Consider the following 16,290-nt stretch of genomic DNA (forward strand, 5'->3'; position numbering starts at 1 on the left):
TGTAAAGTTCTGATCAGGCTATTGATAGTTTGGTAAGGTTTTATAGTGGCTTTTGGCTTTCTACTATGTTTCTTAGCCAGCTCATTGCCATGGCTGTAAGTTTACAGGAAACCTGAAAAAAAAATTAAGCAAGGAATGAGATCCCTAAAGAAAGGCAGAACACAGCTGGCTGCTGAAGTATTATGCCAAATCTGGCTGACAATTTTTTTTTAAGGCGGTACCCAATTTGTTTTTATTCAAGTTAATATGGCTGAAGACTTTAAAACTGGTAATAAGATTACAATCGCTATGCAGATGTCTTTTGGAGAAAAGGATCACTGCAAGTGGGTAATAGCTTGAGCACAATAATATCATAGACAGAAAAATGACAATCGTCCTCCCCAAGAATTCTAGTAGATAGGACAAGAAGGAGCCATAGAGAACATGAGGAAAACTTGAATGACTGGTAGGGCACAAAGTTAAATGTAAAGATATATGAATCTATTGTACTAAAGAGTGCTAGAAATTTAGTGGAGCCTGTGGTACGGATGTAGCTCTTGAAAAGGAAGGAGAAGGGAAAGATTAGGCAACTGTATTGCAAAGATGATGCTGTTTTTAGTTGTCTGATTTTTCTGTTGCATAGCAGCAGGGGGTCGTCGCTCACATATTGACACTATGTAGCTTTAAATCATGCAAATGTATATCTATTCTGGTTGTACAGATCACTAGTTAAAAGCAACAACAGGAGAGAAAATAGAAATACAAGCATCACTATAATTTGTATTTCAGTTGCTCAAAGAATTATGGTTCATTAAAAGGGGTTTCTGGTTTTGTTTTTTTTCAAATCAGCATATCATACCTCAGTAAGTGGCTGCAATAGATCTGGAACACCAGACAGCAAAGCTTTTACTTCACACAAACATTGCTTAACCATTTCCTAATGGTACAAAATAAAAAAATCAATGCTGTATGTTCAGTTTTCTTTGATGAACTACAATATAGTAGATTCTTTAAAAATCTTATTCAGTGTATCCAATTATTGAATTACTGCCTGCTAGGACAAAATGTTACAAATGTTTATGTTCTACTTGTTAACAGAGGAGAGACAACACAGAGCAATGGTTCCCAAACTCAGGGTTGCATGGCTTTACAAGACAGCAAGCCCCACAGAACCCCAAATATTCCCAAGCCCACAATTATCTAGAGCACCCTTAATTAACAAGTGCAACACCTCAGCTTCTCCATGGTGCTTGTTCCAATTTCCCTGTAGCATGTGAAAGCTTAACTTGTTTGTTCAGGGATAAGCTACCCCAGTCTAGCTTTCACCACAGGGCAAAATCAAGCACAGAGACAATTACAATAGAGTAGCTCAGGCATGGTAAAGTTTGGTCTCCATGAACAGTTGCTATTATTTTGATAAGTCACTGTCTCCTGATAATTTAGGACATAAGACTTTTCTCTTTAATTAACAGGGGCAGATATTTACTTTCCCTCAGCTGCTCTGCAGTAATGTTCCCTGTACTCTTTATTACCACACAGGGGGCACATCTACATGCCATTTACTGCGGAGTCACCTAATTAGCTTTGCAGTAAAAGTCTTAGCATCTACATGTGTGGTCCTATTAGGCCATAGTAAATTGATAAATGCCACCATAGGTTAGTACTTGGAAATACAAGCATTATCCTGCAGCAGCATTATTTAGTGTGCCACAATGCACATGTAGATGCTGATGGGGCTGGCTGGGGCATTAAGGTGCTTCAGTGTGGCTGCCTGTCAGCTAGCCCCACACTGGAGCACCCTTGTGCCCCAGCCAGCCCCTATGCAGCATGTTGAGCTAGGCCAGGGCAGCCCCGGGCTGGCAGGCTGATCCCCTGGACTCCCTGCCAGCCAGGGCTGTTCCAACCCAGCTCAGTGTACTGCAGTCCCAGGCACACATGTAAATGCGGCACCTGGGAGCAATAAACTTCAGTGCAAACTATGATGGTGTTATTCGATTGCATTAATAGCATATGTAGACATGCACAGAAAGAGCTAAACCAGGGAAGTTTACCACTGAATGAAGCAGTGAGAAACTGTCCCAGTTTAGGTTTCACTTAGCTCAGGTTAATGACCAGCAAAAGGAAAAAGTAATGTGCCGGTAACAGTGGGTAGACAAGATTCTTTGGGTCTAATAAAAGATATCACATTTACCAACTAAATAGTTGGAAAAATTGTTCTTTGCAAGCTTTCTGGCACAAACCCTTTTTCAGACATAGGGAGAGTCTGCTGGTGCTTTGCGTGCTCTCCTGGGTGGAATAGAAGCCAAAATGCAAAATGCAGGTCTGTGAAAATACAAATGCATGGCAGTGAGGATCAGAGGGAGTGGGAGACAATAGGTGTGAGACAGGTAGGTGTGGGGAGAAAGAGAGGAATTTTGAACTGGTGACAGAATGTAGCTGGTAAAATGCAGACAGGTTACCTGGGGTTAACAGATGGCAAGCAGGTTATAATGTGCCATAAATTCAATATCTATATTTAGCCCATGATTTTGTATCCAGGAGATTTATGAAGCAAAGTTCATAGGTTCATCTATAAAAGGTGTTTTGTAAATTCCTTTTGAGGATTAGAACTGAGACATTGGAGAGAGAGTGGTTGTCCTGTGAGAAGTGTGCACCACAGGTACTTGGTAGGGCTGTGCAAAGCTTCAGTATCTGATTCAATTTGGAGGAGATTCAGCCCAATTTGGTGGCCGAATCTCTGAATCAGGAGACCCATTAATCTCTCCGAATCGAATCAGAAGCCTCCAAATTAATTTGGAGAGATTCAGACATTTGGCCATAGGACTGTACAGGCAGGCACTAACTAGCCAGTGCCCGCAGAAGTAGCTGGGGGAGTAGCTTGACCAAGCAGCCCCGGGAGAAGCTGTGGCTTGTTCAGCTGCTCCCCTGGCTGCCTCCCCGCTCCTCCACCTGTGCAAGGCAGGCAGTCCTGGAAGAAGCTGCAGGGAAAGATGGGGAATGACTGCGGACCTGGGGGAATGATTGGGAGCTGGGGGATTGAACCAGGAACTGGGGAATCCAACCGGGAGCTGGGAGGGAATGGTCGGGGGCTGGGTTCGATTCCCCAACTCCCAATCATTCCCCCCACCCCCATGGCTTCTCCTGGGGCTGCCAGAACTGCCTGCCTCACCCCAGGGGAGGGCAGGAGGCAGCTAGGGGTGCAGCTGGATGAGCTGCAGCTTGAGCTGGCAGCCCCAGGAGAAGCCGCGGGGAGCTGTGGGAAATTGAACCAGGAGCTGGGGAATTGAACTGGGAGCTGGGGGAAAGCCCTTATTTCCCCAGCTCCTGATCATTCCCCCCAGCTCCCCAATCATTTCTCCCAGTTCCCAATCATTCCCTTCTGCCCCTGTCCTGGGGCTGCCAGCACTGCCTGCCTTGCCCCAGTGTGGGGGCAGCTGGGGGAGCAGCTGGACGAGCCGCAGCTTGAGCCGGCAGTCCCAGAAGCCACAAGGGCTGAGGGGAATGATTGAGGAGTTGGAAGAATGATTGGGGAGCTGTGAGGAATGATCAGGGGCTGGGGAAATGAACAGGGGCTCCCCCCCAGCTCCCGTTTTGATTCTCTAGTTCCCAGTTTGATCCCCCAGTTCCTTGATGATTCCCCCCAGCACCCACAGCTTCTCCTGGGGCTGCCAGAACTGTCTGCCTTGCCCTGGCAAGGGAGCAGCCAGTGGAGCACCCGGCCCAGCCACAGCTTCTTCTGGGGCTGCTGGCTCAAGCCAGGACTAGTCCAGCTGCTTTCCCAGCTGCTCTCACCAGCACTGCCAGCCTGTATAGTCTACGACCAGATAAGATTCAGCGCCGAATATCTTTGGATTTGGCTGAATCGAATCGGAACATTGATTCAAATCACCAAATTGAATCACTGTCCCTCTGAATTGCCAAATCCGAATCCGAAGCAAATACTTCCCACTTTGTACAGGCCTAGTAATTGGGTATTTTTGTCCTCAATAGATTTGCAGTGTGTGTTCATTCTGGTACGCAGTTGTTGTTTGATTTGTCCTACATATTTTCCATCATGGCGTTTCGTGCACTGGATGACATATATTCCATTTATGGAGATGCAGGTGTAAGATCCAGGAATGGTGCTGGTTCTGTTGTGGGATGTGGTTATTCTGGGAATGTTGGAGATGTGTTGGCAGGTTTTGCATTTCCTGTCATGGCATGGTCTGGATCTATTCAGTATGTAAGAAGTTTGATTCTGGTGATGATGTTGGTAAGGTTCAGTGCTTGTTTAAAAGCTAGGATGGGTGGTTCTGGAAAGATCTCTTTAAGAACTGGATCTTCTTCTAGTATAGGTTGCAACTGTTTGAGGATTTTCCATATAGATTCCAGGGAAGGATAGTATGTCATAACTAACGGTGTGCAATTCATGGGAAGAATATATATATAAATATTTTTTTTTTTTTTAATTTTTCATGTTGTATCTGGGTGGCTTTTTTAAAAGTGTGATCTCTCTCTCTGGAGGAGTGTTCTCTTTGAGTGAAAGCTGCCTCACACCTACTGTCTCCTATCTCCTCTGATCCTCACTGCTATGCATTTGTATTTTCACACACCTGCATTTTGCATTTTGGCTTCTATTCTACCCAGGAGAGCACACAAAACACCAGTACACTCTCCCTATGCCTGAAGAAGTACGTTTGTGTCCAAAAGCTTGCAAAAAACAAATTTGTCCAAATATTTAATTGGTCTAATAAAAGATATCACATTTACCTGAAGAATCTTGCCTGCCTATGGCTTTATACCAACATGACTACAACCAACAACACAGTAACAGTGGGTGAAACTTATCCCTTAGCAGCTTTTCAGTATCGGTTCATGTGTTCTCTACTCATGATAAGTGATTGCTCAATCAGGAGAATGTTTTAGCCCTGTTTAAATGATGGGTAAGCATCTTGACAGTAGCAGTAATAGTGCAGTTAGAGTAGACAGAGGAGATGGTCACTATGGAACAACTGTGGTATGGTAAAATTCTGCTTCCTGTTGACGATATAGGCTAAGTACAGACATCTGGAGGCATTTCCCAGCTCCCCCCTCCCTCACACCATGCCACAAGAGCAGCATCTGGGAACTTTTTTTAAGTCCCCAAATCAACTAACTGTCCCCTGCCCCCGTTTTCAGCGCCCCTTCCCTCCCTCCCCCTCCATGCTCAATAGTATGTATGTCCCCTTCCCTCCCCTGCCCACTGCTGCTATTCCTAGCTGCTCCAGGGACAGGGGAATGCCAGACCCACTCCTGCCCCATTCCAGCTCTGATGCACAGGAAGCTGGGCCCAGCAGCAGCAGTGTGTGGCTTCCCCGTTCCTGAGCCTGCTCCTGGGCTGGCAGGGAATAGGGACAGGGAGGAGGAACCTGCCTGCACTGCTGCTGCTGTCCCCTTATGAGCCCAGCTGGAGTGGGGTAAGAGCAGCTCTGGAGCATTCCCCACCACTGGGGTGGCCAGAGACAGCAGGGAGTGTGGTAGCAGTGGGCAGGGTGGGGGAGTGAATTAGAGGGGTGGGGACATGCCACTGAGCATGGAAGGCAAGTGAAACATGGATTATTACCTGCTTGGAGGACTTTAAAAATTCCCTGGCTGCTGCTCCTGTGCCATAGTCTGAAAGGGGAATGTCACTGTACCACTCCACCCCATCTAGATCTACCCCTATAAGTAGCATAGCAACTAGGAAAAGTTTGGGAACAGCTGGTTTAGTCATTCTTATATTTATAATGTGCCACATTCATAGGCCCCCTCCAGACATTATCACATGATTAACATATTAACTGTAACATTTCACAAGTTCAAGCAATTTAGCTTGTGATAAAAATGGTGAACCAGCCACAAAGGTGTTATTTGTTAAATGTGGAACACCCTGGTGGTTGGTTTGTATCATGCTTTAATCAAAATGTGTGGCATGCTAGTTTAAAGCATGCATGAGCAGACCTTGGATTTGGGATCCACTTCCTTGTGCCAACTTCCCACGCACCCTTTAAACTTGTCAGCATGCAGTGAACTCTGAACTGGTTCTCCAGTCTGGGGCTGCATATGTGCTCTTTAAATTTACAGGCACACAGGGAGCATCTCCCTGATACCAGGTTCCCCATGGGCCAGCAGATGTGGGATGGATGTGAGGGGTTTTATCCTGGTTCCCAACAGTAACATGTCCTGCCATGCCCAACCTTGAACATCTGGGATAAAATTTCTTAGATCCCATGATAAAATTAACACATGGAGGGGCTTTAGTTCCCAGAATCTTTAAGGGACTTTTTATAGCAACCCAAAACCCAATCTTTCAGTCCTTGCTTGGGCAAAACTCCCACTGGCTTCAGGAATGACTTCCAATAAATGCAATTCTGAGGCACGTGTATTGAAGATATTATAATTTAACAAGATATTTATCTAGTATAACCTATGAAAGAAGCACCTCTACATATTAGCATTCCAGACTGAGTAGTTCAGATCACTGGCTTATATACTAATGAAAGTTTGAACAAAACCCTTCAGCTAATCAGAAATAGTCACTAAAAGACAGCTCTGTCTACCTTCTAAAAACACTGTATTCTATGATTGGTTGAAACAGCATTTGTTCTCCAAGCCAGTTAGAATACAGCTTTTCAATAATGGCACACTGAGCAACTGTCACTGCTTCAGAGCATCCATCAGGCAAAATGACAGCATCTGCATCATTAATCATTTCATATAATAGATATAAAGAGAGCACTGTCACATGATAAATGTCTCCCATTTTGAAAATAAACGTCTACTTTGCCTTGGCATTTATCAAGCAGCAGTTATGCAGTGGCAACATTCTATTCCATTGACATTATCTCAGAGGCCCCACGTGGAAAATTCTGAAATTGCCTCTTTTGTATTTTTTTATTTTTTTTTTGGTTGCAGAACCATATTCATCCTTGCTAATAAAAAAGAATGAGCAACGTGACATACAGAAAATGAAAATTAATTCCTTGCCAGTTTTATCCTTACTCAAATAGAGTTATTTGATAGTTCTCTTTTTAGAAACCAAGCATTGGCCATTCTAACTTGAAGACGTAGTTATTTTTTGAAAATAACTTTTGTTTAGATCTACATGCCAGCATAATACAGTGGCCAACATTTGCAAACAGGTGCCTAACTTTTAGCCACCTATTACTGGATTTAGATGTCTGACAGTATCATCTTTATTTTGATGTGTGGCAAGCATCTTTGATATGCTTGTAAATTGCTAGATGCACATGTTTGTGGGACAGGGGCTGTAAAAATTATTAAATTAAAATTAAATGGCAGGGTGAAAATATTTCAACATTCCTTGAAATAAGTAAGGGAGGTCTGGTGTTTTTATGCCTACTTTACAACTTCCTTTCCATTTCCCCAAAAGTAAACATCCTAAGACAGTGACTCACAACCATGGTGCTGTAGAACCCCAAGATCTTTTTAAGGGTGCTGCGAGGTGCTGCTTAATGTTAGCACTGTTAGGTGTGCAAAAACCTACATGTGATTCACAAAGATAAAGCCAAAAAGTTTCAAATAGGAATCCATTCAGATAGGGAAACATTCTAACCTGTTGTGGTTTTTCTGGGTTCTTTCCAACAGCAGAATTGTTCTCTTATTCTTCTATAGTAAAATGACAACTGAAAGCTAAGAGCTGGGATTTTTCAAGCAATGCCTTGAATCTAACCAGAGGTGCCTTGAGTTTTAATAGGTTGAAAACCACTGTCCTGAGACATTAGCTGTATTTAGAGTCCTAAATATGCATCATTTGTCCTCACTTACTTGTGTTTTTTCATCCAGTTGCATTTTTGTATTATTAATTTTATTTTGTGTTGGAGCCATTTTTTTCTGGTTTTCATTTTGTATTTGTAAAGGGAAACTGGTAGATGCTTGCAAACAACTTTCAATTTGCTCCTTCAGATTAGATACTTTATCCTGTAAAGAAATAATTCTAAACAAAGAACATAACTTGTATCTGTTACCAATGAAAATATATAAGACTTTTATATTTGACACATGTATGTCGTTATAGTTGTTTCTATTAATAATTAAACTAACAAGGGTCAGGATTTTTTTTTCCAGTTTTTTCGGGTAGTTTCTTTAATTTCAAGTTTCATGCTGTATTTTGCACAACTGAAATTCTGAATGCAGTGGAAATAGGGGATGTGAAGCAATGCAGTACAAGGTCCTATGCAACTTACAAGAGGAACGGGAAGAGGTGATATTTTGAAAATAATTTGTAATTCCTTTTGCACAGCATATTCCATTGTTATTCTGCTGTCTTTTTGCTAGGTTGTGCATGCATGATCATAGACTAAAATGTACTAATTAAATTTAACTTTGTGATAATCTGGATTGGATTTAAAAGAATACCAGAAACGTTATTTTGGCTTGTGTAATAAAACTAGGAAATTCCTGGACTTTACAGAGCAGGTGATACTCTCTTCCTCTGGAACAGTTCTCCTCCAGTGCTTGATTTAATCAAATTCAATCTCTCAAACAATGGTGCTTCCATCATTTTCCCTGAACAACTATCCACAGCCTGATAAATTAATAGTTTCCTGATATTCAGCCTAATATCTATATGTATATACATTTTTTACTTTATTTCATCTTGTTAATCCGAGCTATTGTCCCTTGTAGGACCCAAAATAACAGACCACCCTTTTTAGTATTTATAGCTCTTAAATACTGATGAATGGTTGCTATATTTCCCTAGCAGTCACCTGGCCCAGCCACAAATTATATACTGTATACATTACACACACAATATAGCATGCAGTAACAGGACAAGGTCTGTGATTAATCACCTTGTCAGTGGAATCCACAAGTGGCCTGAAAATACATTGGCTGAATTGAAAGTCCTGATGTTGATGACCTTAACTTGCTTTGTATTATAAGCATAGAGCAGCAAAACCTGTGAAAAAAAGGAAATGTGTAACCTATAATGTAGTAGTGGTAGAGAAGACATTTAATTATTTATTTATACAATTTATTTGACAAAGTATTTCATTGTGACTATTCATGTGCGTAAGTTAAATCGATGCAAGTAAATTAAGTCTAAGTGACTGTAGAATTGAGGCCTTGGGGCAGCACTGGTTTCTTTTCATTACTTTTTCATAGAATCCATTCTATTGTAGGTGCTACCAGGTACATAAGTAAATAATTCCTGTGGTTTTGGAAGGTAATCATGCTACATAATGACTCCTTCCTCCTGGTTCCACAGTTACATTCTGACCCCATTCAAATTCCAAAGTTTACAGAGTCCAAGTATTAGAAGCCACATGACATGTACAGACATCCGGTCCATGGTATAATACAATCAAAGCATATCAAAAGAAGTGAGGGTACATACAGACATTCAGGGAGGTTAGGGGGCAGTTAAATCAAGTTTAAAATGGCCACCTAATCTAAGGCAAACTGGGATAGGGGGACTAGGAACAGTCAGCATGGATTCACCAAGAGCAAGTCATGCCTGACCAATCTGATTGCCTTCTGTGATGTGGTGACTGGCTTTGTGGATGCAGGGAGACTGATGGATGTGGTGTACCTTGATTTTAGCAAGACTTTTGATACAGTCTCCCACAGCATTCTTGCAGGCAAGCTAAGGAAGTATGGGCTGGATGAATGGACTCTAAGGTGGATAGAAAACTGGCTGGAGCATCAGGCTCAGAGTGTAGTAATCAATGGCTTGATGTCTAGTTGGCAGCTGGTATCAAGTGGAGTGCCCCAGGGGTTGGTCCTGAGGCTGGTTTTGTTTAATGTCTTCATCAATGACGTGGAAGATGGCATAGAGTGTACCTTCAGCAAGTTTGCAGATGACACCAAGCTGGGGGGAGTAGTAGATACACTGGAGGGTAGGGATAGGATTCAGAGTGACCTAGACAAATTGGAGGATTGGGCCAAGAGAAATCTCATGAGGTTCAACAGGGACAAGTGCAAACTCCTGCACTTAGGACAGAACAAGCCCATGCACCAGTACAGGTTGGGGGCTGACTGGCTGGGCAGCAGCTCTGCAGAAAAGGACCTGGGGGTTACAGTGGGCAATAAACTGAATATGAGCCAACAGCCTTCCCTCGTGGCAAAGAAAGCTAACGGCATACTGGGCTGAATTGGTTGGTGTGTTGCCAGTAGGTCAAAGAAAGTAATTATTCCCCTTTATTCAGCACTGGTAATGCCACATCTGGAGTACTGTGTTCAGTTTTGGGCCCCCACTACAAAAAGGATGCAGACAAATTGGAGAGAGTCCAGCAGAGGGTGACAAAATGGTGAGGAGACTGGGGCACATGACTTATGAGGACAGACTGGAAGAACTGGGCTTATTTAGTCTAGAGAAAAGGAGACTGAGAGGAGACTTAATAGTAGTCTTCAAGTACCTAAAGGGCACTTTAACTAAAGTTTGTTTGATGAACTTTAGTTAAAGCGCCTCCACTGCCATTTTTCAGTGCAAGGACCCTGATACACATGACGTTCCAGGCTCTTTACTTAGAGTGGCTCTTGGAGCCGTTCTAATTAAAGATCCCTCCTCACCCCCCCAACTCTCGGAACACATGTACGAACACCCTCAGAGAGCAATCTTTGCTTTGGTGGTTGCAAAGCTATTTCCCAGCAGTAAATGAACATTTTTGTTGAAGGTATAAGAAATGCTGAGAAATAGGGATCAGGCACTGTTATGTACTACATATGTAATTTCTGAAGTAGCACTGGTTATTGCAGTTGAATACACTTCATTTTTTTAAAAAGAAAAACAATTCTAATATAACTCCTCTTTCATTTAACAATACCATCATTTCCTTTTCGTTTGAAGATTTCTCCAGAAATGGAAGGTACCACTGAATACAAAGCTCCTTGTTTGGCGCATTAGTTGCCTTGATGTTTGTTGTACTCTCTTTGTCTATATCTGTGCTAAAGGAAACGGTGGATGATATTCTCACTATTGGCACTTTTTGTGGAGTTCCATCAGCTTCCACAGACATCTGAAAAAAATGAAACAAGAATGAGAATTTATAACTTATAATTTTTCCACCCAACATAAAATGTACTAAGCTAGAAGTTAACTGCACTCAACCTACATTGTTTTAAGTGCTACTGTCACTTCTGTCCCTCATATACTTATTAAGAAGTTCACATTCATTTTGCTCAACAGAGCTTTCTTAAAGTTCATATGTTGAGACATTTCCTATCATGAATAAACTAAGGAGTATTTGAAATTGAAATAAATCATTAAGACCCATGGGCTTCTTTAAATGCAATGGGAGGGAAGCCGTAATATGCACTGAGCTGCAGTACACTAAATACTGAGCATTAGATGGTCCACCAGAGCCATGTCCACACAGACAGCTGGCTCTTGTTGCAATCTGAATAGCTTCTTCCTAATGGTGAGGACTTTCTGGGCAGTTACCCCTGCTCCCTTATTCTGGGGCTGGATCTGTTACATAGTGGCATGTGTTTTTTCCCTCTGGCACATTCTGGGATACAAAGTAGAAGCCGGCTGAGACCAACAGGAATTATAGGTCTTGGGCTCAGACATTAAAAAGTGCCTTAATTCCTTTTATAGAACAATGATGCCAAGATTTTTCTGGCCAGCCAAAGTCATTTTCAAACTATTCCTGGCCAGTATGAACAAAACAGTGATAAAGGTCATCTTGCATGTGTGGCGGCTTGAGGTGAATTTAATATCTTATGCTGGGTGGCTGTGGCTATGCAAGTCAGCTGCTAGATTACTAAAACACCATTTAGTAGCAGGGTCAACAGCAGCGAGAGGATAAGGAAGAGGAGAACATTAACCAACTCCTTGTGGAAAAGCCTTTCTTGAATCACTTTCACTCAGTATGACACTATCCAGTCATGAAACAAGCACTGACTGTCAGAAGAGGATTTGCTGAAGGGCTAAAATGACTAGCGGTGGCTTCAGAATTTGAAGATGACAAGGGCTCTCTTGGAGAGCTATGCAGAACTCAACCCAGAGGTGGATAACCATATGAGAACTCCCTTAGGCATTCCGAAGTGTGTGGCTATCATCATCTGAAAATTCACCATGCCTAAGTGGTATGATTCAGTATAAGCAGATTATATTGGGAGTGCTGGGATGGAGATGTGCACTGCTCCTAAAAAGATATTGTTGGCATGGATAATAAGGCTTGCCAGTGTTCAGCAGGTTATAAATGGCTTTCACACATGGGGCTATCAAATTGTACCAGGGCAACTGAGGAGAGCCACGTTCTCCTTCATTGCTTCTTGTGTCCAGACTCTAATTTCAGAAAAAGAAACAAGCGCTTCTCCATTATGATCCAAGTTCTGGTTCATCATTGTGGTAGTTTTATCAACATTAAAGAAGAGTGGCCTGGAAAGGTTTGGGATGCAAGACTCTTCAGGAACTCAAACCTCTTGCATTTAATTTAAAAAAGATAGAAATGCTATCACTATGAATATTAATGATGTTGATTAATGGTGTTATTAAAATTAACAAGCAGGATTAACAAATAGGATTGTTCCTTGTTCAGTTCTTTGGCAAACAATCTTGTTTTCTTTTCAATTTAGAGATGTTTTCAAGGCCTCTTTTCAGTAATAGCACAAAGATGGCACACCACTTGCTCTTTCTGTGCCTTGGAACCTTTATATGTTGTCCTGGGAAGTCAGGGTGTTTCAGGTTGGCTAAAGGGTCTGATGATCTTCTGTTGCTTTTCATAGCATGTCAATGAGTTGATAGGTAGGACTGTCAGAGATGATGGTGGGATGGGCTGATTGTCTATTTGTAGAAGCAAGTTAGACATTAAATAACCTCTACTACAGGTAGTCCTTATAATAAAGAATAAAATCATCAGTTACATGTGTCACAACCCAAAGTTGTGATTTTTTGTTTGTGTGTGTGCTTCGGCACTGCTAAATTATTTCCTGCCAAATTTGTCGCTTTCTTTGCACGGTAGAGTTCTCTGCTGTTAGAGAACTCTGGTGCAACGGGGGATTTCCCGCTGAATTGCAGCTTCTTTGCAGGGTGCATCTCTTTCTTTCACTGTAGTGATGCACGTTGCAAAGAAGTTCCCGCCATTTGTATTAGGGTCCATGCCATGTTATTGGCCGACTCCTAATTTAGGCACACGTGGCGGCTAGCGATTAGCTTGCTAGCCGTATAAAAGGCTTGGGTAGTTTCCGCCCAAGCCGGAGGAGGCAGGAGAGAGAGAGATTCTATGTGAAGATCTCCAAGCGCTGTGGACCCTCGCGGACCCAGCGCGCCTCCCCTAAGCAGGCAAGAGAGGCAATGGAACCGAGCCTACGGAGCTTTCGCTTCTCGCCTCTCCCCGTCGCCAAGCGCAATCCTAGACGTATCCCTTTCCTGTAATTTCGGACCCCGCGGAGCCTAGCAAACTCCGGGGAAAACTTATCGGACCTGCGGAGCCTGAAGAACTCCGGGGAAACTTTCGAACCCAACTTAACCGGACCCGCGGAGCCTAGCAAACTCCGTGGGAGCAATTGTTTTGTCAGAGTCCTCCAACGAGGGTTCAAGCGGGAGCTGTGCCTGGAAACATATCCAGCCTACACCGATACCATCTTTGGGTGTAAGTAAACAATCTTTTCAATCAACCATTACACCTCCGTGACTAATTCTAACTCACGTGCGCAAGCCGCTTCGTGGTTTTCTCCCACCCCGCGTGCCCGGGCTGACGGCCACAGCCCGCGTGCACCGAAGACGGGTCCGGTACGACCCCAGTTCGCCCCCGGCTTGCCCATGGTGGCCAGAATGGGATCGGAATCACCGCCGCGCATGGCAACGAGGGCGGGATCGGGGCCCGGCCCGCACAACATGGACAAATATGACATGCTGCGGAAGGTGGCTCTTTTCCAGGTCTTGCTGAACCTCTGTCTCTTTCAAGCAGGTAAACAGATCCAGGATTTCTTCATAGCTCCACAGGCATGATATACTGTTTGTGTAAAGTAATTTTAGCTATAGTACACGTCTGTGATTCCAGAAGCATGTAACTGCAAATGGCCCAAGCCTGACTGTGAATAAGCATTTAAACCTCTGGTCAACACTAAGGTCACCCTCTGAGCAGTAGAGGGTAAACAGATCAACAGACCAGTCAATCCTTATGGAATGCAAAGTAGTGAGAGATAGCGGATGAAGAACTGTCAACTTAGTGTAAAGTACAGATGCACACATGAGAACACAAGTCCGAACTAACCTAGCATACAATAAACTCAACAGACTTTCAAAAAGAATAGATTATGCATTATCTTGCTAGTTAGTATTCACTAAGAATTGCTTTGTGTGGATACATGCTATTTCAATTCACATATATTAAGCTTAGTGTTAGCTATGCCATCCCCAGTATAGAAATCATGTTCTTCTAGGGTCCCTCTTGCTAAAAAATAATATTTGACATGCCAGTCATATGGGAATTTAGTGTTGAGACAGTAAACCAATTTCCTTAAAAGTTAATAAGTACAGTAGTGAATTTACTGCTAGACTAATGCTGCATATAATATTTAACTGCTTTACTTTTGCACTGGTTGCAGACTTGGAGATGACACTTTTTCACAAATAAAATAATTTAATTAGGGCAATTTGCTGCTCAGTCTTCAATTTTAGTAGGTTCCTCCCATAATAGGCTGAGGGGCCAGCAAGAAAACCACTCCCTGATCAAACATCATTCATGAATCAAAGCCACTTTTTAATTGTAAAGTACCGGTACTTGATTTAAAAGAGTGCAAAAGCACTTTGTTCAAGGATTATGTAGATCCATAGTTGGAAAGCCAAACAGTGAAGTCTTTCAGAATGCTAAAGCCTATTGGAAATGTTACCACCTCTGGACTTTAACAATGGGGAAAGCCTTTGGAATTTTAACATTTTTAATCCCAAGAAGTAGAATTCCGTCAGTATTTATACATATCAAGAATTTTTTAAGATATCTCTCTGTATTGAACACAAGTTTCTCAGTCTCACTTTATGAGGCCAAATCCTTGCCTAAACACAAAAGAATGGAAGTGCAGATAAAAGGGAAAAGGATACCAAAGTTATGCATGGTAGGAGTGTGATACGTCTGACACAGAAAGATACTCGAGCAGTGGACCAGGCCGTGAAGAGGGTCTGGCTCCAGTCAGTGCATCCATGCCCACACAAATCCTGTTTGCCAAAAATCACAGGCAATTTTGACTTCTATATCTATACAATTTTGCAATACCTAGAGTCCAGGCTATACAGCATGTACAGCTTAATTATGGACCTATAACACTTTATAAACCTTTTATAATGTGTAGTTTTACTGTATCACACAGGGCTGCTTGGCCTAGTTTGTTTTTAACTGTACTGCATCTTCTCTTCTTGTTTACATCCCATTAAACTTCTCTAAGAAATGACACCAGAGCTCCTCCTGTCAAACTGAAGTATTGGATGACATACATTAATATTTATCTACTCAACTTTCTCAAAATGCTGCAAACAACAAACTACTGTGTCTTTTAAATACTTCTAGTTCTATACACCGTCACTAAGCGAAATAAATTGTGAGCATGAAAAATGCAGTAGTGGGCATAATTTTAATTATAGTCTTTTTTTAAATTTTAATGCAATTTGTCTGTATTCTTTGTTCAATAAAGCTGAAAAACCTTCAACAGATAAAAAAAAAGTTACACAGATATACATAAGTGAAGACATCCTGTACATAACAATGCTCCTTTCAAAAAGTTGCCAACCTATTTGTACTTAAAAAAAAAAAAGGTATGGGTATCCAATTACAGGAGTAATTTTTAAAAAATAACTCATACAGTCTAGCAAATGATTAAAGCTTCTAAAAATGTTGTTATAAAAATCAATGAAGCTTAGAGTTGATAAAAAAAAATCAAAAAGCTTTATGCTTGTTAGCTATCTACAATAGTGATGCTAACACATGATTATGCTGCTTGCACCTGTCATGAACATGACAGTGATCTCTAGAGCTTATTATTCTAAGATAGTGTAATACTAATTATATCAAAAGAAGAGCCGACAGAGTGAAATAATTTTTGATATACGATGGCTGTTATAAATGTCACATACCATATATTTACAATTTATTCAGTGGCACAGTTAGCATTTTGTTGGGAACTGAGTAATGATGTGCTGTCCAACACTGTAAGAAAGTTCACCAACTCTAGAAAAGCTATATTCACAGAAGCAGTTTAAATCAGAAGGATAAGACAACACCTTCTTCCAGGCATTTAAGAATACACTGAACATGGGTAGTAAAAATAACCCATAAAGAATTACCTGTCATTTAGTGTTATAATGATAATTGTTATTCATGTTCAGGTGAGCAATGGGATGGGACTACT

General features: G+C 41.9%; 1 protein-coding gene across 6 annotated transcripts in view; it reads right to left on the bottom strand.

Moving 5' to 3' along the window:
• Positions 1-16,290, bottom strand: part of CFAP54 (cilia and flagella associated protein 54) — a 250,254-nt gene that overhangs the window by 4,460 nt on the left and 229,504 nt on the right. For 2 of the 6 annotated variants that reach the window (XM_019480938.2, XM_019480934.2), the window contains 4 exons: positions 10,767-10,958; positions 8,793-8,899; positions 7,765-7,933; positions 839-916 (listed from right to left, as the gene is read on the bottom strand). In XM_019480938.2, coding sequence (XP_019336483.2) covers positions 839-916; positions 7,765-7,933; positions 8,793-8,899; positions 10,767-10,958 — 546 coding nt within the window. Of the gene's footprint in view, positions 1-838; positions 917-7,764; positions 7,934-8,792; positions 8,900-10,766; positions 10,959-16,290 lie in introns of those variants that run through there. The other 4 variants (XM_019480937.2, XM_019480939.2, XM_019480940.2 and 1 more) reach the window with 4 other exon arrangements.

The sequence above is a fragment of the Alligator mississippiensis genome, chromosome 4 (assembly GCF_030867095.1).
Source record: "Alligator mississippiensis isolate rAllMis1 chromosome 4, rAllMis1, whole genome shotgun sequence".
NCBI classification, from domain to species: Eukaryota; Metazoa; Chordata; order Crocodylia; family Alligatoridae; genus Alligator; species Alligator mississippiensis.